This window comes from Petromyzon marinus, chromosome 14 (assembly GCF_048934315.1).
Source record: "Petromyzon marinus isolate PM22_M1 ecotype Great Lakes invasive population chromosome 14, UKy_Petmar_22M1.pri1.0, whole genome shotgun sequence".
Taxonomy (NCBI): domain Eukaryota; kingdom Metazoa; phylum Chordata; class Hyperoartia; order Petromyzontiformes; family Petromyzontidae; genus Petromyzon; species Petromyzon marinus.
In genome coordinates, this window is record NC_133680.1 from 14,345,454 (window position 1) to 14,371,184 (window position 25,731).

The 25,731-nt window shown below is 52.8% G+C and overlaps 1 protein-coding gene and 1 long non-coding RNA gene across 2 annotated transcripts; one reads left to right on the plus strand and one right to left on the minus strand.

Moving 5' to 3' along the window:
* Positions 1 to 1,642: 1,642 nt before the first annotated feature.
* DDX20 (DEAD-box helicase 20) lies at positions 1,643 to 20,119 on the minus strand. Its single transcript, XM_032954001.2, has 11 exons — positions 19,721 to 20,119; positions 19,343 to 19,437; positions 18,674 to 18,842; positions 18,181 to 18,295; positions 17,573 to 17,715; positions 16,672 to 16,810; positions 14,304 to 14,362; positions 12,275 to 12,357; positions 10,486 to 10,591; positions 6,566 to 6,667; positions 1,643 to 5,623 (listed from the first exon to the last, which is right to left on the minus strand). Exons 1-11 carry the CDS (start codon positions 19,947 to 19,949, stop codon positions 4,158 to 4,160), a joined length of 2,706 nt encoding a protein of 901 aa, XP_032809892.2. The 5' UTR covers positions 19,950 to 20,119; the 3' UTR covers positions 1,643 to 4,157.
* A 923-nt stretch (positions 20,120 to 21,042) lies between these two features.
* Positions 21,043 to 25,408, plus strand: LOC142924591 (uncharacterized). Its single transcript, XR_012941706.1, has 2 exons — positions 21,043 to 21,241; positions 21,272 to 25,408. It is a non-coding gene; the product is annotated as an uncharacterized LOC142924591 (long non-coding RNA).
* Positions 25,409 to 25,731: the final 323 nt, after the last annotated feature.

A 25,731-nucleotide genomic window follows, 5' to 3' on the forward strand; every position in this document is an offset into this window, starting at 1 on the left:
GTCCTACCAGACAGTCTCGCTCCCTTCACCTGATGAAGGCCGCTTGTGTTGTGGCCGAAACGTCGTGAGACTATTATTGTGTTATTTTATTTTATCAATTTATTATTTTATTCTCATTCTACGTGACTTTACCGAAAGAACCAAAGAAGATGAATCATTGCAGTCACGAAAGCTTTAAATCGAAATCCTCTGTGGGATGTTTGGCAAAAACATTACCAAGCTGGCACATGTCGTGACGGGTTATGCAAGATCTGACCATGTCAATCTCGTGATCGCTAAGCTGCATTGGCTTCTGGTTGCCGAACGAATACATTATGAGGTCGCATTCATTACACACGAAGTCCTTGCCACAAATGAACCACAATACCTTGCTGATCATGTCAAGGAGCATAAACCATCACGCTAACTTCGGTCATCCTAGCAGCGGCTTTTGGACAGCCATCGAACAAAGACTTGACTGCATCGCGCCCTTTCAGATGCGCTTCTGTGGCCGTCTGGAACGATCTTCCTTTTGATATTAAGCTAATGGAGCTATGCACTTTTAAATATAGATGGAAAACTAATTTCTTTAGAATTGTTTATTGTGTTTAGTTGATTGTCCTTCCCCCAAACATCCGATTAGCACGGTTGGCTACACACGGTACATATGTAGTGGGTATTGTTAGCGTTAAACGCGGTTACCACTACTCACCTGGTGTAGCGTCAGTCATTGGTCAACAGGGGGCAATGGCGAGTACGGCCTGTATCGTGTAACGCCGTTAGGCCAGGGAACCCAGAGAGGGTGGTTGGGAATCGGAGGTACACACCCCAGGCCCCCAGTGGGGGCTGGGGGATTACGCAATATTCCAGGTCCCTCCAGAAGGTTCTAGAGAGTAGGCGTGGCCAGGGGCGGAGTGACCATGGGAGCTGTATATAAGGCGGACCCCTGAATGGGTTTGCCAGTCGTCGTCAAGCTGAAGACCCGAAGAGCCAGCCTAGAATAGGACCCTGGGAACCCCCCCGACTCGCCATCCTTCTAAGGGCCGGGACTGAGTGGGCCAGTGGCCGGGACCCGGGGACCTTGGCTGGGTCGGGTCAGCTAGCCTCCCCGAGGTCCCCCTATCCGGAGGGCTGATATATAGAGGAAGTGGTCCCAGTGAATAGGACACGCTAGCCCGGAGGCTATTCCTCCCCAGGGTATCGGGTGGAGGGGCCCATACCCCTTTGTGCTAAGGACCTCGTGTTATAGTTACTGTTAAATAAACGTGTTGCCTCCAAAAGAAGACTGTCTCCATCATTACCACTACACATACATAAATTTGGATCTACTAGAATTCCAGGTCATTTACCTCAACGCTTAGCTCTTTCCCTCACATAGGTCTATTTCCCCTCGTGCATGTGAGTTTTCTCCAGATTTTCTGGTTTCCTCCCACATGTTAGCGCTAATTAATTGACGATAACACCTTCATAGATGGAAGACCACAGCTTGGGCAATTGTTGGCAGTGGCTCATTGCATGGCTGCTGCTGCTCATCAGTGGCTCCTCGTCGAACCTCCGAGTCGTTATGTCTACAGTCTACAAGAGCGAGTGAACACCGAGTGAAAACTGTGAGCGCATACTGAGTGAACACCGAATATCGTGAGTGAACAGCATGCGGCGCAAGTTTAAATGACGAATCACTTTATTTCAGTTCCTTCACAGATCTTAGACACAGATGTTGCCCAACACACCATCTGCACGAGCCTCTCCATCTCTTTTGTCCTTTATGAACCACCACCCTGCGGACCGCAACCCGGTGAGCTCTGCCTCGTACGCGGGGGGCTCCCAGCCACCCTCGCGATGCCCACGTCGCGCCGAGAGAAGTCGTGCGTGAGTGGGGAACGTGTGGGCAGCTGCAGGAGTGCGGATGCAAAACGTGCGGTTCTAAGCGTCGGGGGCTGCTGATGAGACCCAGGCAAAGCGAGATCCCCCACCCCCGTGACTCCAGAGGCGGATCTAGAAACTTTCCAAGGGAGAGAGGGACATGGTCCCGAAATGTCATGGTGTACATTAAAACAAAGTACACGACACTTTCCGCGCGTTTACACCGTGTCAATAAAAACAACTTTGCAGGGTTTCATCTATCACCCCACTGACCCCCCTCCGCCCACCTCTGCTGTAGCTAGGCTGTGTAGGTGTGCTGTAGCTATGTTGTGTAGGTGTGCTGTAGCTAGGCTGTGTAGGAGTGCTGTAGCTATGCTGTAGCTATGCTGTGTAGGTGTGCTGTAGCTATGCTGTGTAGGTGTGCTGTAGCTATGCTGTGTAGGAGTGCTGTAGCTATGCTGTGTAGGTGTGCTGTAGCTATGCTGTGTAGGTGTGCTGTAGCTAGGCTGTATGCGCTGTAGCTATGCTGTGTAGGAGTGCTGTAGCTATGCTGTGTAGGAGTGCTGTAGCTATGCTGTGTAGGTGTGCTGTAGCTATGTTGTGTGTGCTGTAGCTATGCTGTGTAGGGGTGCTGTAGGTGTGCTGTAGCTATGCTGTAGTTGTGCTGTTGCTATGCTGTGAAGGTGTGCTGTTGCTATGCTGTGTAGGTGTGCTGAGGCTATGCTGTGTAGGTGTGCTGAGGCTATGCTGTGTAGGGGTGCTGTAGCTATGCTGTTTAGGTGTGCTGTAGCTATGCTGTTTAGCTGTGCTGTAGCTATGCTGTTTAGGTGTGCTGTAGCTGTGCTGTAGCTATGCTGTAGGTGTGCTGTAGCTGTGCTGTAGCTGTGCTGTAGCTATACTGTGTAGCTGTAGATATGCTGTAGCTGTGCTGTAGGTGAGCTGTAGCTATATTGTGTAGGTATCCTGTAGCTATGCTATAGGTGTGCTGTGTAGGTGTGATGTAGCTATGCTGTAAGTGTGCTGTAGCTATGCTGTGTAGGTGTGCAGTAGCTATGCTGTGTAGTTGTGATGTAGCTATGCTGTGTAGCTATGCTGTAGCTGTGCTGTAGGTGAGCTGTAGCTATACTGTGTAGGTATCCTGTAGCTATGCTGTAGGTGTGCTGTGTAGGTGTGATGTAGCTATGCTGTAGCTATGCTGTGTAGGGGTGCTGTAGCTATGCTGTAGCTATGCTGGTGTGCTGTGTAGGTGTGATGTAGCTGTGCTGTATAGTTGTGCTGTAGCTATGCTGTGTAGGTGTGATGTAACTATGCTGTAAGTGTGCTGTAGCTATGCTGTGTAGGTATCCTGTAGCTATGCTGTAGGTGTACTGTGTAGGTGTGCTGTGTAGTTGTGATGTAGCTATGCTGTGTAGGTGTGATGCAGCTATGCTGTGTAGCTGTGATGTAGCTATGATGTGTAGGTATCCTGCAGCTATGCTGTAGGTGTGCTGTGTAGGTTTGCTGTAGCTATGCTGTAGCTATGCTGTAAGTGTGCTGTAGCTATGCTGTGTAGGTGTGATGTAGCTATGCTGTGTAGTTGTGCTGTAGGTGGACCGCAGTCAACATTCTCACTGCGTTCCCCCTAGAACGAGACAAGGCCCCATCTTCACGAAAACAATCGTCACTTTGTGCCTGCGCAATAAGTGACTCCCAACAGATCTCAAAAATTTGAAAGGGGCACCCCCAGCGGCAGCTGTCCCTGTGCAACATGAGGCGACTCGGACACGTGGCCTGCAATCGGCAGTTTATTCTGCCTGTGGAGGGTGGGCGAAGATCGTGATATGTACACCAATCCCAGTCAACTCACCTGCGTTGGTATTTGTCAAATGTACGCGTGTATGTTGAAGTTCTTTCTCAACCGTAAGAAGCAAACCTGGCCAATTGAAGGCCCGGGCCACTTTGCACAGTGAAACCGGCAACAAAAGTTTACTCCTTTCAATCGACGTCGGGGGATCTTTAACGTCCAACATGAAGCAGAAGCCACATATTTAAGGGTAAAAAAACATAAACGTACAAAGTATAAACAGCCCAAAACATCCCAATTGTGAAAATTAGCTGCAAACACTCAATCGAGATCACTCAGCAGCAGCAGCAGAATCGCCCCCCTACTGCGACAACTCGGCAGGACCCTCCTCAAATAAGAGTGTCGCCAGCCCTGGCGAGGCCTTCCTGGATAAACAATAACAACGATAAGAACGACGGGCGGCGAAGGCGCAACCGCTGGGCCCCCGACACCACCACACCGCTCCCCCTGCATGCACCATCGCAGGCGCCCGCTAACAGCGCTTCACGAGCTCCCTCGTGTACACGGCGTTGGCATAGTACCACCACTGCCAGTAGTGTCGGTACCAGGCGCTCCACCCGCCGCCGGCCGCGTACGCTGCATATGGACCATAAGGGTCGGCGTCATCCCCCGCCGGCCACGCTCCCTCTGTGGCCCCCGCCGGCCAAGCTCCGTCAGCGGCCCCCGCCGCCGCCCGGTAACCCACCGCCGCCCGGGGCCTCGCTTCTCTGGTTCTCGGCTGGGCAGACGCCGCGTCTCGCTCAGCCGCGGCCTTTTGTTTGAGCGCAGGTCTCGTGGTGCTCGACGGGAAAGCGTCGCGTTTCACGTCTCTCTTTGGAGTGGACGGCAGAGGCCTGCCCTTGGCCTCGTTCTTTGGGAAGAAGTACGAGTTGTAGTCTAAATGGCTCCCACCGGCGGCTCTGCCGGCTGTCGCGCCACCCGCCCGCGCTGCCGCGTCCGCGCCCAACCTCCGCTCGGCTCGCTCGGCCCGGATTCCCGAAGCGGCTCCCTCCCCGCGCACGGCAGTGCGTTCCAGCCGCGGGTCGTCGTGTCGTTGGCTCGGTGCTGCGTCGTCTCCACTGGCCTCGCGCACCTCACTGTCCATCGTGTCTGTGCTGCCCTCCTCCTCGTCCGCGTCATCCATTTCCTCGTCGCTGCTCTCCTCCTCCCGCTCCTCCTCCCGCTCCACCTCTCTCTCACTGTGCCCCCTCACGTGAGTGCCAACGCTCTTCTCATCGTCGTCGCTTTTGCCGCCCGCCGACCGAGGAGCGGCGCTGCCTTCCGTCCCGCCGGCGCATGCGGGCTCACAGGAGTCCGACTGCTGGGGGTCACTCTCCCCACGGGACGTGGGCCGCTTCTCCGCCCCCCCCACGCCACCGTCGCCGACCGCCGTTCCGGCCTCGGGGGGCTTGCCGACGCCGTGGCACAGAAAGTATTCGTAGTCGGCGAGCGCCTCTGCGAAATTTCTGCTCTGCGTGGAGGAGCTCCGTTTAAATAGAGCCAAGGGAGGAACTTGCGGTAAGATACTCTCCGATGAGCTGCCGGCTTCTCGAAGCCGATTTGGAGGAAGCGGGTGGAGTGAGGCTGGCTGCCATGACAGGCAACCACTACCACCGCCGCCGTTCTCAGCCACACGAACCTCGGTCGCGGCCTGAGCCGGCCGTGCTGCCTCACTCGAACCCCCTACGCTAACCCTCCTGCAGCCGGGTTCGTCTTCCTCCCAGGGCCCGGCCGGGTTAGGTGCCCCACCCTTGTGCTGCTTTCGAGCTGGGGCCTTCCCGCTGTGCTCGACCCGCACCCGTTGGGCCGGGACTTGCGGTCGCGCCTTGTGCGTCGCCAAGGAGGATCGCGACGAGGGCCACGCGGGGGGCTGCACGACGGCTGCCACTGGAAGATCCCCGGGAGCGTCCTCCTCCTGGTCAGCGAACGCCTCGGCCATGAAGTCCGACGAGATGGTTTCTAGGAGAACGGCACGGACGAGCGCTGGTTACACACTCAGCCATCGGAAACAATGACGGGCGGCCGGGTGGCACGGCGGTAACACCGGAGCCTCACAGCAACAAGGAGCCTGTGTTCAATTCCTAACTCAGCCGCCTTTCTGTGTGGAGTGTGCGTGTTCTCTCCCTGTTCTGTAAATGGTGTTGACCAAACAACCCAGGGTAGCAGGACCCTCCTGAAAGAGTCTTTCCTGGGTCATAAGTAATTATGATTCATATACAAATGTAATGATTCAATAACATATGTGTACATCATCAGTACAAACCCGGAAGAAAAACTTAAATAAAATATCTATATCAGTACCAATGCTCCCACAAAGCCATGCGGGAGGGCGTGTGGCACAGTTTGGCACCAGCTATCACAGGGTGCGGTCGTGTCGCTATGGTTCTCTGCGGTGAGTGCAATGTCTTTTAAAAACAGCAGCGTTATGCCTCTCTGAATAAAACTAATGCTAACCGCTTACGCGTTCCGAGATTCGGCGGTTATCGGGACCCCACCCCCCAACTTGCAGTCATCTCGGGAACGGGTGAATGTGATGCAGGTTTCCTTTCTTGCAATTGGCTTCATCGGAAGAAAGGAACTTGTTTCTCCAGTGGCGCACGAAGCCACGTTAAAGTTTACTCTGACTGCAAACACCGGAAATCTACTGCTGATCAGGCTGTTTACGGAAGTGACACCGGTTTACACAGCGGTGTAAATGGATGCACCAGCCAGTGACAGCTCGTGGAATTGAAGCTAGGGTCGGAGGTCGGTGCCGTGTGTCGATAAAGAGGGGCGACGTCGGTCTGCGCCTGGCGCGCGTTTGCTAGTGTGTGTGTGCGTGTACCCAGCGTGGCACAAGCGCCGTCGTGATGCCACCCCCACTTATGTGGTGAATGGTGGTTGTTGTCGGGAGGCACGCACCGGGCAGGGCCTGCAGCTGGAGGTTGCACTTTGCAGCGATCTTCATGAGCAGGTTCTCCTCCTCGCCCTGGCTGCAGTACGTCACCACCACCCCATACGTACCTGTATCACATACACACACAGCTCACTCGAGTATCCTCTACCAACGATCCCATATGTGCCTGCATCACACACACAGCTCACTCAAGCCCCTCTCCCAATGGTCCCACACGTGCCTACATCACACACACAGCTCACTCGATCCCCTCTCCCAACGATCCCACAGGTGCCTGCATCACACACCATCACCACGGCGCTTGTGCCAGGCTATGTGCATGTTAAAGCCATGTGAAATGTCGAACGCTTGCTGGCAGGAGGTCACGGGGCAGACCCAGGTGCCATGGGTCGACTGACAGATGACTGGCTGATGCCCCCAACTGTGCCAACTTGCTGTGTTTTAGCCACCCGGCGCTCTGCTCATTGTTGTGAGCGTCACTCCTCTGCCCTCCGTTGTTGCTGGAGGGTGACTGCTTCCAACTGCCCAGTAGCGTCCTTCACGAGCCTCCTCCACCAAGGCCAATGTTGACACCACTGGTACCAGTCATCAACAAGTCCACTCAGCTCCACATCCTATTGGACCTCATCACTCAATCTCTTCTCTAGCCTGTGCTGCGCCCGTTGAGCCCCCTCTATCCGGCCAGACAAAAACTGTTTAGGCATGTAGTGGCTGGGCATGCGGGCTACATGACCCAGCCAACGCAGCCTCGCCTGCCGGAAGAGCTCACCGATGGGACTTTGTCCAGATCTTTCAAGGATTTGTGAGCTCCTTACACAATCTAGCCTGGTTAAACCAAGAATGGACCATAGGCAGGCCAGCCTAAATGTTCCATTAGGGGTCCACTTTTCGCAAGGGTAGACAGGGGAGGGCATGCCTGTAGCCGAGAAGACCTTATGCTTCGTGTGTAGCGACAGATCAGGTAGCGTTACACAACCGATTAAAAGATAATACCGCTCGACTGATTCAGAGTGAGACCTCTGCTGTCAAACCGGAGCCGGTCATGAGCACACTGACCAGGTATGGGAAACTCTCCATTCTCTCCACAATTGCCCCATGACCAATTGGGAGTTGTGGGGGTGGAGTGTCTGATGGCACAAAATACCCAGGCAGGTGCTTGGTTTTGGTGGTCCTGATGGTAAGGCCCACCTCTTAGTGCCACACTCCAGGTTTCAGCAGCAATGCCTCCAACTCCTCCTCTGATTGAGCAGCAATTACCAGATCATTGGCATACGTAACATGGTTGACCAATAGGGAGCCATCCCTTGACCGCACCCCGGCATCGATTAGCCTCCCATTGTATCTGTGCCAGATGGAAATTCCTCCGGTACAGCAATCGAAGGCTTCACGAACTACGTGGTTGAAATAGATGTTAAATAATGTAGGAGCACTCCAAGGTGAATAGGGAATGGCTCCAATTCCCGGCCACGTAGTTTTACCTGCTCATTATCATAAAGGTCCTTAATGATTGTGAGCAGAGAGTCAGGGACTCCAAAAGCACGAAGAATAACCCAGAACTCTTGCCTACTGATGGTATGATAGGTCTTGACCAGGTCAATAAAGCAGAGATATAGGTCTTGTTGGAATTCCCTACACCTCTGCTGTAGCAGATGGACAGAAAATATTCCATCCGTGCAGGACCGCCCTTTCCTGAAACCACAATGGGGCTCTGCAAGCCTCTCCTCAGCGTGCCTGGAAAGGCGATGTTGAATAATCCTTGCCAGGACCTTTCCCGGCACACTGAGGAGTGAGATGCCCCTGTAATTGTTACAGTCTGTACGGTCCCCCTTCTTAAAGAGGGGGACCACCAGGGCATCCTTCCAATCCTGCGGAACCCATCCAGTGGTCCAGACTGTTATGATGTCATATAGGGCAGTCTGTGCACAAACGCCACCCTCCCTGAGCATTCCGCTTGGGAGATCATCTCTGCCCAGTGCCTTTCCTGGTCTCAGACTTAAGGATCGCCTTCATACTTCCTCAACAGATGGCACCTCAGCCAACCACTCACAGGGCTTGACAACTTCTTCTAATATTTGAGGCACCGTAGCCTCAGCAGGTTCAGTCCCCCACTTTGCCCAAAGATGTTTTCACAGCTGATGGATTTCCCCTCCCCCAAGACCTCAGAAATGCTCAGCAAATCTGCAAACCTGTTCCTGGGGGTCGGAAATTGGATCATCGTTCTATCTCCTAATGATGGTGATAGGTGTGGCGCTGCAAGTTACTTTTTTGATGGAATTAAACAGTGATTTCAGCCCACTTAGGCAGATTCCATCTCCTCAGCAACCCGCGACCACCATCCATCCTTGCAGCACCTCACGGCTCTCCGAACCTCCGAGTGAAGTCTGCGGTAAGCCTCATTCTCTGATGTAGGATCCTGTAGATGATGAGAGTGGGCCTGTCACTTTTTCTCAACCAACCTGAACACCTCCTCTGTCAGTCAAGGTCTCTGGAGAGGTCTGAACCGTGTACCCAACCCATCCATTGCAGCTGCATAAGCCACAGTCCTAAACCTCGGCCATTTCCCCTCGGCATCAGGAGGAGTGGGGGACGATGCCAACCCCAGCTGCAAGCGATGATGAAATTCTCGCTAGCAACTTTCATCACCTCGCTGAGACCAGGACACTATGGGTTTGAATGGGGTCCTGGGTGTCCACCCAACACCGGAGTAGAAGAATGGCAGGTGCATCTTACAGATGACAAGTCAATGGTTAGTGGGCAGATCAGCTCCACAGTAGGTCCTGGTGTCAAGAACATGGGCCCGCATCCGCTGTTTCATCACTATTTAGTCCAGCAGATGTTCTTGCTTGGATCCGGTGTGCATCCATGATGTTGTGTGGATGCGCCGATGCCGGAACAGCGTGTTGGTAATTACAAGCCCATGGGCTGCACAAAAATCTAGCAGCCTCCTACCGTTGTTATTGAGCTGATCTGGCCCATGTCCTCCAATCACTCCAGACCAGGTGCCAGCATCATGACCAACTCAGGCATTGAAGTCACCCAACATGATGACTCTATCCCGAGGTGCCACTTTAACCAGCACCTGTGACAGGAGGTAATAGAAGGCATCTGACTCATCGGCTTTGCCTGCATCCCTCCACGGATGTTCGTCTTCGGTGGGGGCATAAGTAACCACGACCACCACTCCTCGCCTCCGGTTGATGGGAAGGCGAGCCCAAAGTAGCCTGGGGCTTACAGCTTCCCACACCTCACCGCCACGCTCCCACGCCCCCTTCATTCTTTTGTGCAGAAGAGCCACTCCCTGTTGGTTGTCTCCTGCCCCGAGTAGAGGACTGTCCACCCCTCATGGTGTAAGGAGCCAGAGCCGGTCCTCCGAACCTCCTGAATACGGCAGAGATCCAGGCGGTACCGGTCCAGCTCCCAACAGAGTAGTTGCAGCTTCTCCTCCGCAGTGAGCATTTGAACATTCCACATGGCCACCTGCAGTAGCTTTTTGCTGTTTCTGGAGGAACCCCGAGAGTAAGGATTCAATCTCTTGGCTCCGCCAAATGGGGTTTGGCCAGGAGACGTCATAGACGCCTGTCCACCCGGGGCCTCTGGCACAAGCTTAGTTGGATATTTTTTTTGTGATTTAGTGGTAATTAATTTAAGGTGGAGGGGTTACCAGTCTCTCGCACCCGTCACATACACACAGCTCACTCGAGTCCCTCTCCAAACGATCCCACAGATGCCTGTATCACACACACACCACAGTTCACTCGAATACTTCTACCAACATCACACTGGTACGGTGTAGATGGAATGCCCACCCCCCTCTTGTTCTTAGCCCAGCGCCTGGGCCCCTCCAGGGGCCCCATGGGTCTCGGAGCAGTTGCACCGCCTGCGCACCCGACAACGACGCCTCCCCCCTGGTGAGCGCCTAACTTACCGAAGCGTCCGGCGCGCCCCACGCGGTGCATGTAGGTCTCCCAGTCATCGGGCACGTCCAAGTTGATGACGAGGTTCACCTTCTCGGCGTCGATGCCGCGCGCCATCTGCGAAGACGACGGAACAGCTGTGGCAGGTGTGGCAGCGCCCCTGTCTGCCGCGCAACATTACGGCTGTCGGGGAAACGCTCCCCGGTTCCCGGTCGTCAACCAAAATCAACGCCACCCAAAGGAAAAAGCCGAAGATTCACAACAAGACTCTCAGCCAACCTGGCCGTCCTGACGATCGGTTCCTGCGTAGGATAGATATGGACTGAGGGCAGTCATGAAGGGATGGCGATGAACGATGATTGTTATTTAGTAATGTAAGGTTGAGTCCACGCAGATGCCACAGCATTTGGATGTATTGACACGTTCACACCAGCAATATCTGTGTGGATTCAATATGCCTCGACTGGACATCTGTTAAAAAAAGCTTCATTGCTCATCGGTTTCCTCCAGTCTAGATGAAGATTCTGATTGTTTTTGGCGGCATTGTTTAATTGAATTACTGCTCTGGACTCTACCAAGTCCTGCGGTGTTATCACAACACTGAAACTTAATTTTACACAGTGCCACAAGGCCTCACTGCGCTTTACATAAAATAACCCAACCTACAACAAACCTTTCACAGATAAAACTGAAGAGTGCACAGCATCAGCACTCACGACAATACCAGCAGTAGCAGCAGTCCGGTTCACGAATCCTCATTTGGCATTAGAATCGCCTGATATGCTGCAGGCTTCTTCAGGCCAAGTAAGACTTGGTTGTTTGAACTTGTCTGAATGCATTCCAAGTGCATTTCCCCGTACGATTAGCACGGTTGGCTACATATGATTTGAGAGAAGTTCAAAATACATACAATCTGCCATTGGTACGGAAGGGGGTAAAAGCAAAGATTTTCAGAGCTGCGCGGCAGTGGTAAAGGCTCCAATGAGTGCTGTATTGCGACTACATCTCACACACACGCACGCACGCATCAAAAGCCAGTTGAGCAATGGACGCCCTGCATTGTGCTGCGTACACCTGGGCACCAATGATAATGCGCTTCTAGGTGAAACAGCACAACCGCTAAACACCGCTCGCTCTCCTCCTGGCCCCGCTCCGCGTGTGTGGAACTTCCTGCCTGCCGATGAACCCAGCGAGCGAGCGGTCCACTGCAGCCTTCGAGAGGCACGCACCTGGGCAGCAGGCACTCAAGTAACAGCTGGGCTTTGGCCCGCGCCTCTGAATCGTGTTGGCGACTCGCTGTGTGAATTATGTGAATTATTGCTGTGGTTATTCCACCTGATTATGGGCAATTGTGTTGCGCCCGAAACGTCGGGATTTAATTTATTTTATATCTACGTGACTTTACCGAAAGAACCAAAGAGTATGGATCCCTGCAGTCACGAAAACTTCTAATCTAGATATGCACGTGCTATGAATCTGGCTCATTATATTCACCAACCTGTTTCCATTCTCCCCTAGCTAATCCTGCTACTGCTCCTCCCTGCCTCCCTCCCCCCAGCTACGTGCAGGCCTACCCCTATGACCACCCCATTCACTACCCCTATCACTACCCCAGCCCCACTCACTACCCCTCCTTAAGCTATCCCATCTGTTCTCCTGTAACCATAACTATAGCACCACGTTTAATAACCCCGACTATTTTTTTCAACCGCTATCATCTTATGTACAATTTTCTAATTTTTGTAAGGTGCCATATAAATGTAAATAAGCTAAGATTGTCGTCGATGTTGTCGTCATTACCAGGTCAGTGGAGATGAGGACGCGGCACTGGAAGTGCTTCAGCTTGGACATGGCGTCAAGGCGTTGGCTTTGGGTCATGCCCCCTGCAGCAAGGAGACAGACGGAATCGCGGGCTTCATCGCCACCGCATCGAGTCACAAGCGATCGCGCACAGCGGGAATTATCAGCCACTCTTTTTTTTTTTGGTCTTGAAACCCTCCACGTAGCCAAAGGAATAAAATGTCAGGTTTAGGTACGTTAGACGACGCGCCATATGATGATCGTTTCAGCTCACTCACCGGTGAGTTGAACAACGATCCTCACACCCCGATTCATCCAACGACTATGCCAGGCCGGATGACACGGTTATTCTGACTGCCTGGTTTTAATGACCTGATGACGCTTGATGCAGTTTCAAATTAAACTATGTGTATCTAGTTGCCAAGCTTGGCTGTGAGAACCGTTCAACTCGCTGGTGAGCGCGCTGAAATGATCATAATTAGCGCGTTGTTAAACGCTTGAACACCGCGTGACATATTCCTGGTCCCTTCTACATGACTTTACCGAAAGAACCAAGAATATGAATCCCTGCAGTCACGAAAGCTTTAAAGCAAAATTTCACCCTCCACCACCTGGCTGTGTCAGGTGGTGGAGGGTTTCCTGACAACAAAAAATTGGCCAGATCTTAGTCTGGCCTAACCCCAAATCTATTATAAATGATAAACTTGGCTGAGAAAATCCACTCCGTGTGAAGAAGTGACTGTAATCCGTAGTACTGTAGGCCGACAAGTAATTGTGTACATTAGCTGTGCTTAAAAAAAAAACTATTTCTTATATAACAGTTAAGGCCCACCTGAGCTACATAGCACTTTTTCAGAAGCAACCTGGCCACAAATGAAAGTTCAACGAAGTGGCTGACCGTGTGGATATGTATTGCAGCCAAATACTCTACAAGGCATGTTGATTTTAAATGTGGAGGGAAAAACAGGAGGACTCGCAGAAAAATCCAAGCGACCACGGGGAGAACAAAAAACTCCAAATAAAAAGGCGTCAGGGTCGCGATCGAACCCACGATCACCTGCATATCAGGTGAGGTAGTTAACATCTCACCACAACGTTGTCAAATTGCAGATACCTCGAGGTGTACGGCGGCTGCTGCACCCTGACAAACACGGCCAATGCCGACGCCTCTGTGAACAAGAGGAGGGCTTGTGGGGTGCGATTGCTAACGGACCCAACGGACACCACACCGACCCCAATAAATACACGAAGCCTCCAGGCAGGGCCGACCGCTTTACACAAACACAAGTGGAACTGGTTCTGCGCTCGAGTGAATGATGTGGTAAAGCCAGTCTGAGAATTCTCAGTGATGCTGCTATTCGGACATCTTCACCTCAGTGCTCACAGCAAGTAACACAGCCACAGGGTGCCCACAAAGTCCACCAGAGATGAACCGAGGGTGACTGTTCACACCACCAAACCCCACCAGAACCCCCTCATTAGATTCTACAGCCATTGTACATTCAATACCAGATCTCAACAGGTGGATCTACGTCTACTCTTACAGAATCCCACTGTGTGGACTTAGATTAGTCTGGGTTCGATACCCAACTCGGGTGCCAGTGCCACGTTGTCTGGACGATAACAATTACCACTGACGAGTAAAACATTGAGCTGCAAAGGTCATCAATAAGAAAGCAATAACCTGCACCAAAGACAAAGATGCACTGTATAGCCTGAACAGAATGTTGGGGCAGGTACTGTTAGCGACCACCTATGAAGGTGGCCAACACCACGCCTGGCCGCCTTTGTCTCTCTAGCGGTAATGTTTACACACCACACCAGGTACTTATTTGAGGCTGAGTCGACCTAGGGGAGGCCCATGACCGGTTCAAACAATCGTCACTTGTTTTGGGCGTGAGCAGGAATCGAACTTGGGTCTACTGCTACACTACCGCTTCCCACAATAACCCACACTGGCACCAGCAGCACCAGCAGCAGCACCTCCTAGAGCGTGCGTGTGCTGCGTGTGCGTATGCTGCGTGTTTACCAGAGATGCATGCAGCTGGGAAGCCACGCGCCGAGAGCGAGTCCGCCAGGTGCTGTGCCCTGCACACGACACACGCACACACACCATTAAAAAAGACAAAGATCCCCCGTATAGCCTTAACAAACTGTAGGAGCAAGTGCTGTTAGCGAGCACCTATGAAGGCCAGAATGGTACACGAGGGGGTGGGTCAGCACCACGCCCGACCACCTTTGTCTCCCCAGTGGTGATGTTTACACACCGCACCAGGTACTCATTTGAGGCTGAGTCGACCTAGGGGAGGCCCAGGACCGGTTCAGATAATCGTTACTGGGAATTGAACCCGGCTCTCCGGGTTCATAGCGCAGCGCACTAACCGCTACACTACCGCTCCACACACAACAACAACTGCCATTCGCCACTAAGTGGCGATGACGTCACCACGATGCTTGTGCCAGGCCATGTGCACCTTGAGGCCACGTGACATGTCGAACGCCCGCTGGCAGGTCACGGGGCAGACCCAGGTGCCACAGGTCGACTGACTGAGATGACTGAGATGACCGGCTGATGCACAACCTGTGCCCCCTACTGTGCCAACTTTCTGTGCTTTAGCCACCCGGCGCTCCCTTCGTTGTTGTGAGCGTCGCTCCTCCGCCCTCTGTTCTTTTTGGAGGGCGACTGCCTCCAACTGCCCAGTAGCGTCCTTCACGAGCCTCCTCCACAGAGGCCGATCTTGACACCACTGGTACCAGTCATCGGCAAGCACTCAGCTCCACATCCTCCTGTACCACGTCACTCCATCTCTTCTCTAGCCCGTGCCGTGCCCGTTTAGCCCCCTCGATCCGGCCAAACAAAAGCTGTTTGGGCATGCAGTGATTGGGCATGCGGGCTACATGGCCCAGCCAATGCAGCCTTGCCTGCCGGAGGTGCTCACCGATGGGACTTTGTCCAGATCTTTCGAGGATTTGTGAGCTCCTCATACAATCCAGCCTGGTTAAACCCAGGACTGATCATAGGAAGGCCAGCCTAAATGTTCCTAACCGGCGAAGATGTTCCATTAGGGGGTTCCACGTTTCGCAAGCGTAGAGAAGGGGGGAAATAACTGTGGCCGAGCAGACCCGAAGCTTCGTGCGGAGCGACAGACCAGGTAGCTTCCACACAGCGTTACGCAACTTATGGAAAGATAATGCCGCTCGACTGATTCAGAGTGAGACCTCTGCTGTTAAACCGGAACCGGTCATGAGCACACTGCCCAGGTATGGGAAACTCTCCACTCTCTCCACAACTGCCCCATCACCGATTGGGAGTTGTGGGGGTGGAGTGCCCGATGGTACAAAATACCCAGGCAGGTGCTTCATTTTGGTGGGGCTGATAGTAAGGCCCAACCTCTTAGTGGCACAGTCCAGTTTCAGCAGCAGCGCCTCCAACTCCTCCTCTGAGTGAGCTGCAATTACCAGGTCGTCGGCATACATAATGTGGTTGACCAATAAGGAGCCATCCCTTGACCGCACCCGGGCATCGATCAGCCTCTCATTGTATCTGTACCAGATGAAAATTCCTTCGCTACAGCTACTGAAGGCTTCACGAACTACGTGGTCGAAATAGATAATGTTGGAGCCAGAGGACATCCTTGTCGCACCCCAAGGTGTACAGAGAATGGCAGACTCCCGGCCACGTAGTTTTACCCGGGCCTGCTCACCATCATGAAGGTCCTTAATGAGCATGAGTAGAGGGTCAGGGACTCCGAAAGCACGAAGAACAACCCAGAGACCAGGCCTACTGATGGTATCATAGGCCTTGACCAGGTCAATGAAGCAGAGATGTAGGTCTTGTTGGAATTCCCTACACCTCTGCTGTAGCAGACAGATAGAAAATATGGCATCTGTGCAGGACCGCCCTTTCCTGAAACCGCATTGGGGCTCCGAAAGCCTCTCCTCAGCATGCCTAGCAAGGCGATGTTGAATAATCCTTGCGAGGACCTTTCTCAGCACACCACACGCACACACATACACACACATATACCACATGCACACACATACACCACATGCACACACAAAAAACACCAAAAACACACTGGCTCAAGGTGATGATTAGTCACGTTACCATGGTGTGTCTGTGGGGTATATGGTACGTGTCGTGTGTGTGTGGTGTGTGTGGTGTGTGTCCTGTGTGGTGCGTGTGTATGTGCTGTGTGTGCGTGTGGATGTATGTGGCATGTGTGTGGTATGTGTATGTAGTGTGTGTGGTGTGTATGCAGTGTGTATGCGGTGTGTGTGTGTATATGTGGTGTGTGTGTATATGGTGTGTGTACTGTGCAGTGTGCGTACTTTGTGGTGTGTGTTGTAGCGTGTGGTGTATGTGTGTATGCGGTATGTGCGTGTGTGCGCGCTACCTGCTGTGCATATTGGAGAAAACCAGCGCCTGGTTGAAGGGAATCCGTGACAAGAGCTGCAGCAGCTCCTGGGTCTTATCACGCAGGATGTGGTGTGAGATGGGATGGCATGGCACGACCTTGTAGAACTGTTTCAACCCTGTGTGGTGACAGGGGTACAGGACACCGATCGTGTTCACGTGCTACCTGGTGCACACCACAAGCCACCATGCGCTGTCGTAAAAATTTTGGCGCCACAGTGGCGAGATGTTAACTATTTCGCCTGGTATGCAGAAGGCCCTGGGTTCGATCCCGACCCTGACGCCTGCTTAATATTTGGAGTTTGCATGTTCTCCCCATGGTCCCCTGGATTTTTCTCCGAGTTCTCCGGTTTTTCCCTCCAGAAACATGCGTTTAGAGTATTTGGCTGCTATAAATTTCCACATAAGCCACTTCATTGAACTATCATTTGTGGCAGGTAAAATAAAATCATTTGTGGCTGGTAAAGTATATATATTTTTAAAGTTTTAGTTTCAAGAACATAATAAATGGTGCCCCCTTTCCATAAACATTCGTTTCTCCATTTAAACAAATGTATGCATTTTTTTACACAATCCATCAGCCGCACGGCCTTCTGCGAGTCCATCTCATCATCTGCATTGCTTCAATGCAATAAATACTTGAGTCGAAACTGATCCAGAGTATTGCTTGTATTTAAACCAATGCTGCCAAGTAAGGCTCTCCGAGTAAGGCTCTCCGAGTGAGTGAGGCTCTCTTGAGAGGAGAGTGAGGCTCTCTTGAGAGGAGAGTGAGGGTCTATGAGTGAGGCTCTTGGAGTGAGCACAGCTCTCTGTGAGCACAACACACCAGGCGTGGGAGGGATGCTGCTCCTGTGAGTGAGTGAGCGGGAGGATCTGCTCACCGAGCAGGGCCATGTCGCTGGGGTTGAGGCGCACATAGGTCGGCTCGCGCATGTAGTGGGTGAGGTGTGATGCCAGCGACTCGGGGTAGGTGGCTGACAGCGCCAGCACCTGCTTGTTCGCCGGCAGGCTCGAGTAGATCCAGCTACCGGGGGGAGGGGGTGGGGCGCAGACACCGGTCACTTCACCAGGCGGGCAATCGGGATTCGCGTGTAACGATATTGTGCAAGGCGGAAGACATGAATACTGTGGTTCTTATATCGTACAGTATATTGTAGTAGTAGTATTGTAATTCCGCTCGGTTACTCAGGAAAGCCTCACTGACCCTCAAAACTCTTTTTCAGGAGGGTCCTGCCAAGTCTTCCAAGTCGGGGGAGCGACGATCGCCATTTATCAATTAAGTCATGTGGTGAGTTGTCAAATTTGGACCGTGGAACCAGCACACAATGACCGACTCACGGGACCTCTCGACCATGTCCCCCTCCAGGCAAGCAGATGGCGCCTCGCGTTTCACGGCAAACGCGCCCAACAACATTCACGAGGGCGGCCCACCAGACTCGAACAGCGAACCCCCCAGCAACTAGCTGAATGGCGAACCCCCCGTGCTCACTTGATCTGCTCCTGGAAGCTGCCCTGCTCCAGCAGCTTGTCGGCCTCGTCCAGCACGAAGAGACGCACCGCACCCACAGAGAGGTGGCCCAGCTCTATCAACTGTTTGACTCGGCCTGCACGCCGCATGCACATGCCCCAAAACTACAGGACCGCGCATACACGTGCCCGTGCCCACAATGACTGCAAAAGAACACGCGTCATCACTAAACATCAGCAGTTTAACACGTAGGAGGTTTTCGCGATCGATATTATCCATAATGGGGTTTTTTTGGGGGTTAGATCGCGTGTCGTTAAACCCGCCACCACCTGACACAGCCAATTAGTAAGGTTTGTCACGTAATCAAAGCATGCCAATTAGTCACTACTTCAGCACACAGGTGGAGAGTAAACCCACAACATTTACATTTCGAGTACCCGTGACATTTCGCCGGCGATTACAACTACCAGCCTCGTCGCCATGGCACTCACGTCACCACGCGCGCAGCACACACCGGGAGAGCCGATGGCGATGTGGCACTTGCGAAGGCGCTGCTGGTCGAGGGAGAGCGGCGTGCCGCCGATGAACACGTGGCACTGCAGGCCCTCGACGTGCGCGCCGATGGCCAGCATCACCGAGTGGATCTGCACCGCGATCTCGCGCGTCGGCGCCAGCACCAACACCTGCGGCGTGCGAGCACGGCGGCGGCACCGGTGAGAGGGTGCGGTGCAAGGGTCACGGGGTCGTGTGCCCATCGCTCATTTACTCACCGGTCACGCACTCACCGGTCACTGCAGTGAACAGGCAACAGCACAACAACCACAACGATTCTGCAGTGAAGCCACGAGGCCAAGCATTGCACTCCCTGCCACCACCTGAACCAGTGGTGAAAATTTCCACCACTGGTGAAAATTTCACCACTCACTGCTGTCTCCTCACCACACACTGCCTTTCTCACCCCCACTCACCACATACTCTCTCCTCACTACTCCCCACACAGCACACACTACCTTTCTACTCACCACACACTGCCTCGCTCGGCACACGCCTCAGACTGCACACACCACACTCGGCACACCGAGCATGCTGCACACACCACACTCTGCACACCGAGCATGCTGCACTCACCACACTCGGCACACCGAGCATGCTGCACTCAGCACACTCGGCACGTTGCCCTCACCTGCACGGCAAGGTTCTCGGAGACGAGCGCCTCCAGGGCCACGGTGGTGAACACGCATGTCTTCCCTGTGCCCGACTTGGCCTGCACCACCAGGTCTGCACCGCCACGCAAGGACAAAGTCACTCGCACACGGCGACCATACGGGGACACACGGCGACCATACGGGGACCACATTTTGTATTGTTTGCTGTTGTAAATTGCCGAGGGTGCCCAAACTGGACACGTGTGAAAAGAGCTTCATAGCTCATCGGATTCCTCCTCTAGTCTAAATAAAGATTCTGAGTGTGTGCCCACCACTATGCCCCCCCTCCGTGCCCCCCCCCTCCGTGCCCCCCCTCCGTGCCCCCCCCGTGCCCCCCCCCCCCGTGTGTGTTGTACCGAGTCCGCAGCGCGCCAAGGGGATGGCCTTGAGCTGGATGGGCGAGGGGGCGCTGAACCCCGCGGCGCTGAGCCCCGCGAGCACGCGGCCCGACAGCAGCAGCGCCGAGAAGCTGGCGGGGGGGGGCGGAGAGGGGCCCCCCCCGGGGTCCCCGGCTCCGCGCACCCCCAGCGCGTCCCGCGTGCGGCGCCGTGACGAGCCCAGCGAGTGCGCCGGGCCCAGCTTCATGGCACGGCCTCTCACTCACGTGCACCTCGCGCGTGACACTGACACTGTACCCTCTCGCGCGACACTGTACCCTCTCGCGCGTGACACTGTACCCTCTCGCGCGTGACACTGTACCCTCTCGCGCGTGACACTGTACCCTCTCGCGCGTGACACTGTACCCTCTCGCGCGTGACACTGCACCCTCTCGCGCGTGACACTGCACCCTCTCGCGCGTGACACTGCACCCTCTCGCGCGTGACACTGCACCCTCTCGCGCGTGACACTGCACCCTCTCGCGCGTGACACTGCACCCTCTCGCGCGTGACACTGTACCCTCTCGCGCGTGACACTGTACCCTCTCGCGCGTGACACTGTACCCTCTCGCGCGTGACACTGTACCCTCTCGCGCGTGACACTGTACCCTCTCGCGCGTGACACTGTACCCTCTCGCGCGTGACACTGTACCCTCTCGCGCGTGACACTGTACCCTCTCGCGCGTGACACTGTACCCTCTCGCCCGCACTGTACCCTCTCGCGCGTGACACTGTACCCTCTCGCGCGTGACACTGTACCCTCTCGCGCGTGACACTGTACCCTCTCGCGCGTGACACTGTACCCTCTCGCGCGTGACACTGTACCCTCTCGCGCGTGACACTGTACCCTCTCGCGCGTGACACTGTACCCTCTCGCGCGTGACACTGTACCCTCTCGCGCGTGACACTGTACCCTCTCGCGCGTGACACTGTACCCTCTCGCGCGTGACACTGTACCCTCTCGCGCGTGACACTGTACCCTCTCGCGCGTGACACTGTACCCTCTCGCCCGCACTGTACCCTCTCGCGCGTGACACTGTACCCTCTCGCGCGTGACACTGTACCCTCTCGCGCGTGACACTGTACCCTCTCGCCCGCACTGTACCCTCTCTTGTACTCTCACCCGCACTCTCTGCCACCCGCCCACGTGCGCCCCGCCCACGCTGAGCCACGCGGCCGCGCGAAGTTCGCGCGCTGCGGATTCGCGACTCGAGGCACCGCGGCGAGCGCGGGGGAGGCGACGGCGACGACGACGGCGGCGGTGGTGGTGGAGGGTCAAGGGTCAGAGGATGCGACTCGCCCCGCCTCCACGGTTCCGTCTCTTGACAATCCGGGGGGGGGCTTCAGCGCCTCCACCAGCCACCCTAGACTAGGCCAGGCCACAAAGAAGGCTGCTGCTGCTGTCTCTGGAGTAGACCAATCTGTTTTAAAGACAATGATGCCATCTCCTATGAGAGCATGTTCTTGTGTTTGCACGTTCAACACGTGCAAAAGGTTTCTGTTTGGCAGAATAGGTAAAACCTATTCTAGGTAAAACCTATTCTTACACCCGAGTCTTGTTTTTAATTCCCCATCTCCTGCTGTGAGGCGCAGAACCTCGCGAGTGGTGAACGCGCGAGGTTCGCTGCCTGGGTCCACATGGGCACCGTTCAGAATATTTATTCGGGAGGAATCTGATGAGCTGTAAAGCTCTTCCCACATGCCCACGGCTCAGCGGCACCGATCGGATGCTCGAGGGGCAATCTCGTGAAGGTGACACGAGGCGCTGCCACCTTTTCCAAAGCCCAAATCGGGACACGTTTCGAGTCGCGCGATGCCACGGTCACTTCGGCTCCTGCCCACGGGACAGTTTCAACACTCCCATCTCCACGGTCGATGATGCCCACTTAGGAGGCCATAGGCACACCACTCGTGGTCGTTCAAGAAATCTGCCCAAGCCTCGCTTCTCTCTCAGCAATGTGACCCCGATCTTGTACGGTATGGGCGCCGCGGTGGCGAGATATCATCTCTCGCCAGGTCCCTCGCCAGGTATACAGGATGTTGTGGGCTCGATCCCGACCCTTACACCTGCTGTATATTTGGAGTTTGCATGTGTATCTCACCATTGTGTGGATTTTTCACCGGGACCTCCGGTTTTTCCCTCCACATTTAGAAACAAGCGTTTAGAGTCTTCTTTGGTTCATTCGGTAAAGTCACGTAGAATGAGAATAAAATAATAAATTGATCAAATAAAATAAAAAAAATTCTCACGACGTTTCGGCCACAACACAAGCGGCCTCCATCAGGTGAAGGGACGAGACTGTCTGGTAGGACAGCGCTGGAGTGAAAAAGCCACGCTCAGATCACGACCTTTAAGCTGTGTGAGAAGAAACAAAGGAATTAGCATATAATTTAGCATTGAAATGGCTGAGTGATTAGCTTGTGACTGGTCACAGAAATGGCTATGTTAAAGTTAAAGCATACACATCCGCAGAGGCACCCCTTGACAAAGGAATTAGCATAGAATTTAGCATTGAAATAGCTAAGTTAAAGCATACACATCCGCAGAGGCACCCCTTGACAAAGGAATTAGCATAGAATTTAGCATTGAAATAGCTGAGTGATTAGCTTGTAACTGGTCACAGAAATAGCTATGTTAAAGTCAGCATACACATTCACCGAGGCACCTAGTACAAATCAAACAGGAGAATTTAGCATTGAAATAACTAGGCGAATTTAGCATTGAAATAACTGGGTGATTAGCTAGTGACTGGTCACAGAAATGGCTATGTTGAAGTCAAGGCCTACACATCTGAGCTATTCACAGTAACTGGGTATACAATACAATATATAATGAATACTATATAGTGAACCAATAAAAACTAAAATATAAATTACATTAATGTTATCAATAAACTCTATATTCTCCAATCAGCTAAGCTACCAACAATAAGTCGTTAAATATCACAATGCTATATGGCGAAAAAATGGGTGGATTCTTACCCTCAACTTTAGCAACACGGATAGCTACGGGCCCCGTTCAGACGGACGAGTTCATCCATGGTCGGAACAGAGGAGGGGGAGAGAGACAGCTGCGAGGCGCTATTATACTCCATGTTGTAAACCATACCATTAACCGTGGTGTGAGAGGTATTAAGAGTCAATGCTGGCGAAAGAGCTGCGGTCCGAAGGTCATCGTAAAATACAATTAATTAACGGAAATGGTTTAAAACATCTTTCCAATGGTTACTAAGCCAGAATCCATCTTCTCGGTTGAAATTGTCTCTGTGCTTGTATATGTGAATGGCCTCATGAACGAATCTCTCATGGTAGCCGCTTGGTTTGCAAAGAACCTCCGTCTTGGAGAAGTCAATGTCATGTGAGCCCACTGAATTATAACAGTGATCTGCCACGGCAGAGGAGTTCATTCTACCGTGTTTCAAGTCTGCTTTATGTTCACGGATGCGGTCCGAGATATGTCGTTTGGTTTCTCCAATGTAGCTACTACCACAGAGGCACTTTAGTTTGTAAACGCCCGGGTACTGTATGTCTGGAACAGCATCATTTACAGATGGAACTAAATCACGGATTTTATGTACTGTGTTGAATCGGACCTGGATCTTGTGTTTATTCAGGATTTTGGAGATATTTTTAGTGACCCCTGCAATGTAGGGTAAGGTGATGGTTTTGAGTGGCTCCACAAGAGGATCCTTCTTCATGACTGGAGTGATGGCTTTGCGGATTGTGTAGTCAGAGTAACCATTAGCCCTGAGAGCCTGGTGTACGTGCTTGAGTTCATTGGTAATGTGTTCCTGGTCGGAAATGCATTGGGCTCTATGGTATAGAGTCTTGATGAGGGAGTTCTTCTGGGATGGATGGTGGTGGGAATCCGGTTTCAAGTAAGCATCCGTATGGGTGGCTTTCCTGTAGACAGAGTGGCTCATTGAACCATCATGTCTCCTTTTAATTAAGACATCCAAAAAGGGTAGTTTGCCATCTTTTTCGACCTCCATGGTAAATCTGATGGCTGGGTGTATGGAATTGATGTGGTCGCGGAATTGGTCTAGAGCAGGCTGGCCATGTGGCCAGATGACAAAGGTGTCATCCACGTACCTCTTCCATAAGGTCGGGCGTAGAGTGGTAGTCTGGATGGCGTCAGTTTCAAATTTTTCCATGAATACGTTGGCTACAACCGGAGATAGGGGGGAGCCCATTGGGGTGCCCTCTGTTTGTAGAAAGTTCCATTCCAGGTGAAGTATGTGTTGGTTAAGCAATGTCTCACCAGGGGGGTACATCAGTATGCAGTCCTTGATGAACCAGGTCTTCAATGATAGCGATGGTGTCAGGTACCGGGACTTTGGTGAACAAGGACACCACATCAAAACTGACAAGCAGGTCGTCTGGGGACAGGGAAATGCCTTTGATTCTCGATACCAGGTGAGTAGAATTTAGTACCGCAGAGGTGTTTTTTCCAGTGAAAGGTCGCAGTATATCAGCAAGAAAACGTGCCAGTTTATAGGTGGGGGAGTTGATAGTAGAGACGATGGGACGAAGGGGTGTATCTTCTTTGTGTATCTTTGGAAGGCCATATAATCTTGGTGGTCTGGCAGCAGAGGGTTTCAACGAGAACTGTTTGATCTCATCAATTAATGCTGTTGAATCAGACATGATTTTGTTCGTTTTGGTAACCAGGCTGTTGGTAGGATCTCTTTTTATTTTTGTATAGCTGCCATCATTGAGTAGTTCTTGAATTTTGTTGTTATATTCTGTTTTGTCCATGATGACAGTGGCATTGCCCTTGTCGGCTGAGAGGACGACAATATCATCCCTCCATTTCTGTGACCAGTCACAAGCTAATCACTCAGCCATTTCAATGCTAAATTATATGCTAATTCCTTTGTCAAGGCGCTTTGTTTCTTCTCACACAGCTTAAAGGTCGTGATCTGAGCGTGGCTTTTTCACTCCAGCGCTGTCCTACCAGACAGTCTCGTCCCTTCACCTGATGAAGGCCGCTTGTGTTGTGGCCGAAACGTCGTGAGAATATTATTGTGTTATTTTATTTTATAAATTTATTATTTTATTCTCATTCTACGTGACTTTACCGAAAGAACCAAAGAAGATGAATCCTTGCAGTCACAAAAGCTTTAAATCGAAATTTAAGCGTTTAGAGTATTTGGCTGCTATAAATGTCCACAAAAGCCATCATTTGTATCTATGGCGATTCTGACATCGCTTTATAGCTCGGGCTGTTACATTGCCCACGCTTCTCATCCGTGTCACAGCTTGAAACACGTCCCTTCGGCACATTGGTCCGTATGTAGTGTAGCAGCGCTGACTGGCGACCAGGAGTAGCAATTACGGATGTACCCACCCAAGGGGAAGATCTGGGCCAAGGGTCATGGAAGGATTCCATCTTTAAGCTCCCAGAACCAGCTATATGGTTCCAGAAGGGTGGACAGGGCCGGGCCCCGCTGGAGGATTAAAGGGGGGGGAGAGAGGGAGCTCGGGGCTGTCCATGGGAGTCAGGGTCGCCTCGTCATCGCTTCCGCCTTTGTCATCGCTCGACGTCCCCATTGCTAGATAGCTATCTAGTCAGTGCCGTCGTTGCTAGGTGGTCAGTGTTGTGTTACGTGCTAGCGAATGTAACTGCAAGTTGAGTAATAAAAGTGCCTCTTAGGTGCCTCTACAGCTTATTGTCTTCGAAGTCGTACATTACATGTGTAGGACATTTTTCATTCCAAAATTACTTTGTTTTTCCAGAATCCCATCAGCATCCTCTCGCCTCTATTCATTTCCATCGCCCATTCGCCGGAGTTACACGGCCCACCGCTCGTGGCAGATGTTTACCGCTCGTGGCAGAGGCTCGCGCGTGAAATCTAGCGGCCGCCCTGGTTAATACTGCGGGTGCATTAGCTGTAGAAATACACACTTTGTGCTTCACGGTGGTCATTAAACATCCCCCTGATGTCACACGCAATGGCAGGACATCACGTCAGGATCCAAATTTTCCA

Excerpts from the sequence above, each read along its gene's own strand:
- DDX20 (XM_032954001.2), bottom strand. The coding sequence starts at position 19,949 with ATGAAGCTGGGCCCGGCGCACTCGCTGGGCTCGTCACGGCGCCGCACG. Across the intron at positions 17,716-18,180 it reads AGCTTCCAGGAGCAGATCAA|CTGGATCTACTCGAGCCTGC; the intron begins GTGAGCACGGGG and ends TCCCCCCGGTAG. Across the intron at positions 5,624-6,565 it reads CCAGCTGCAGGCCCTGCCCG|AAACCATCTCGTCGGACTTC; the intron begins GTGCGTGCCTCC and ends CCGTTCTCCTAG.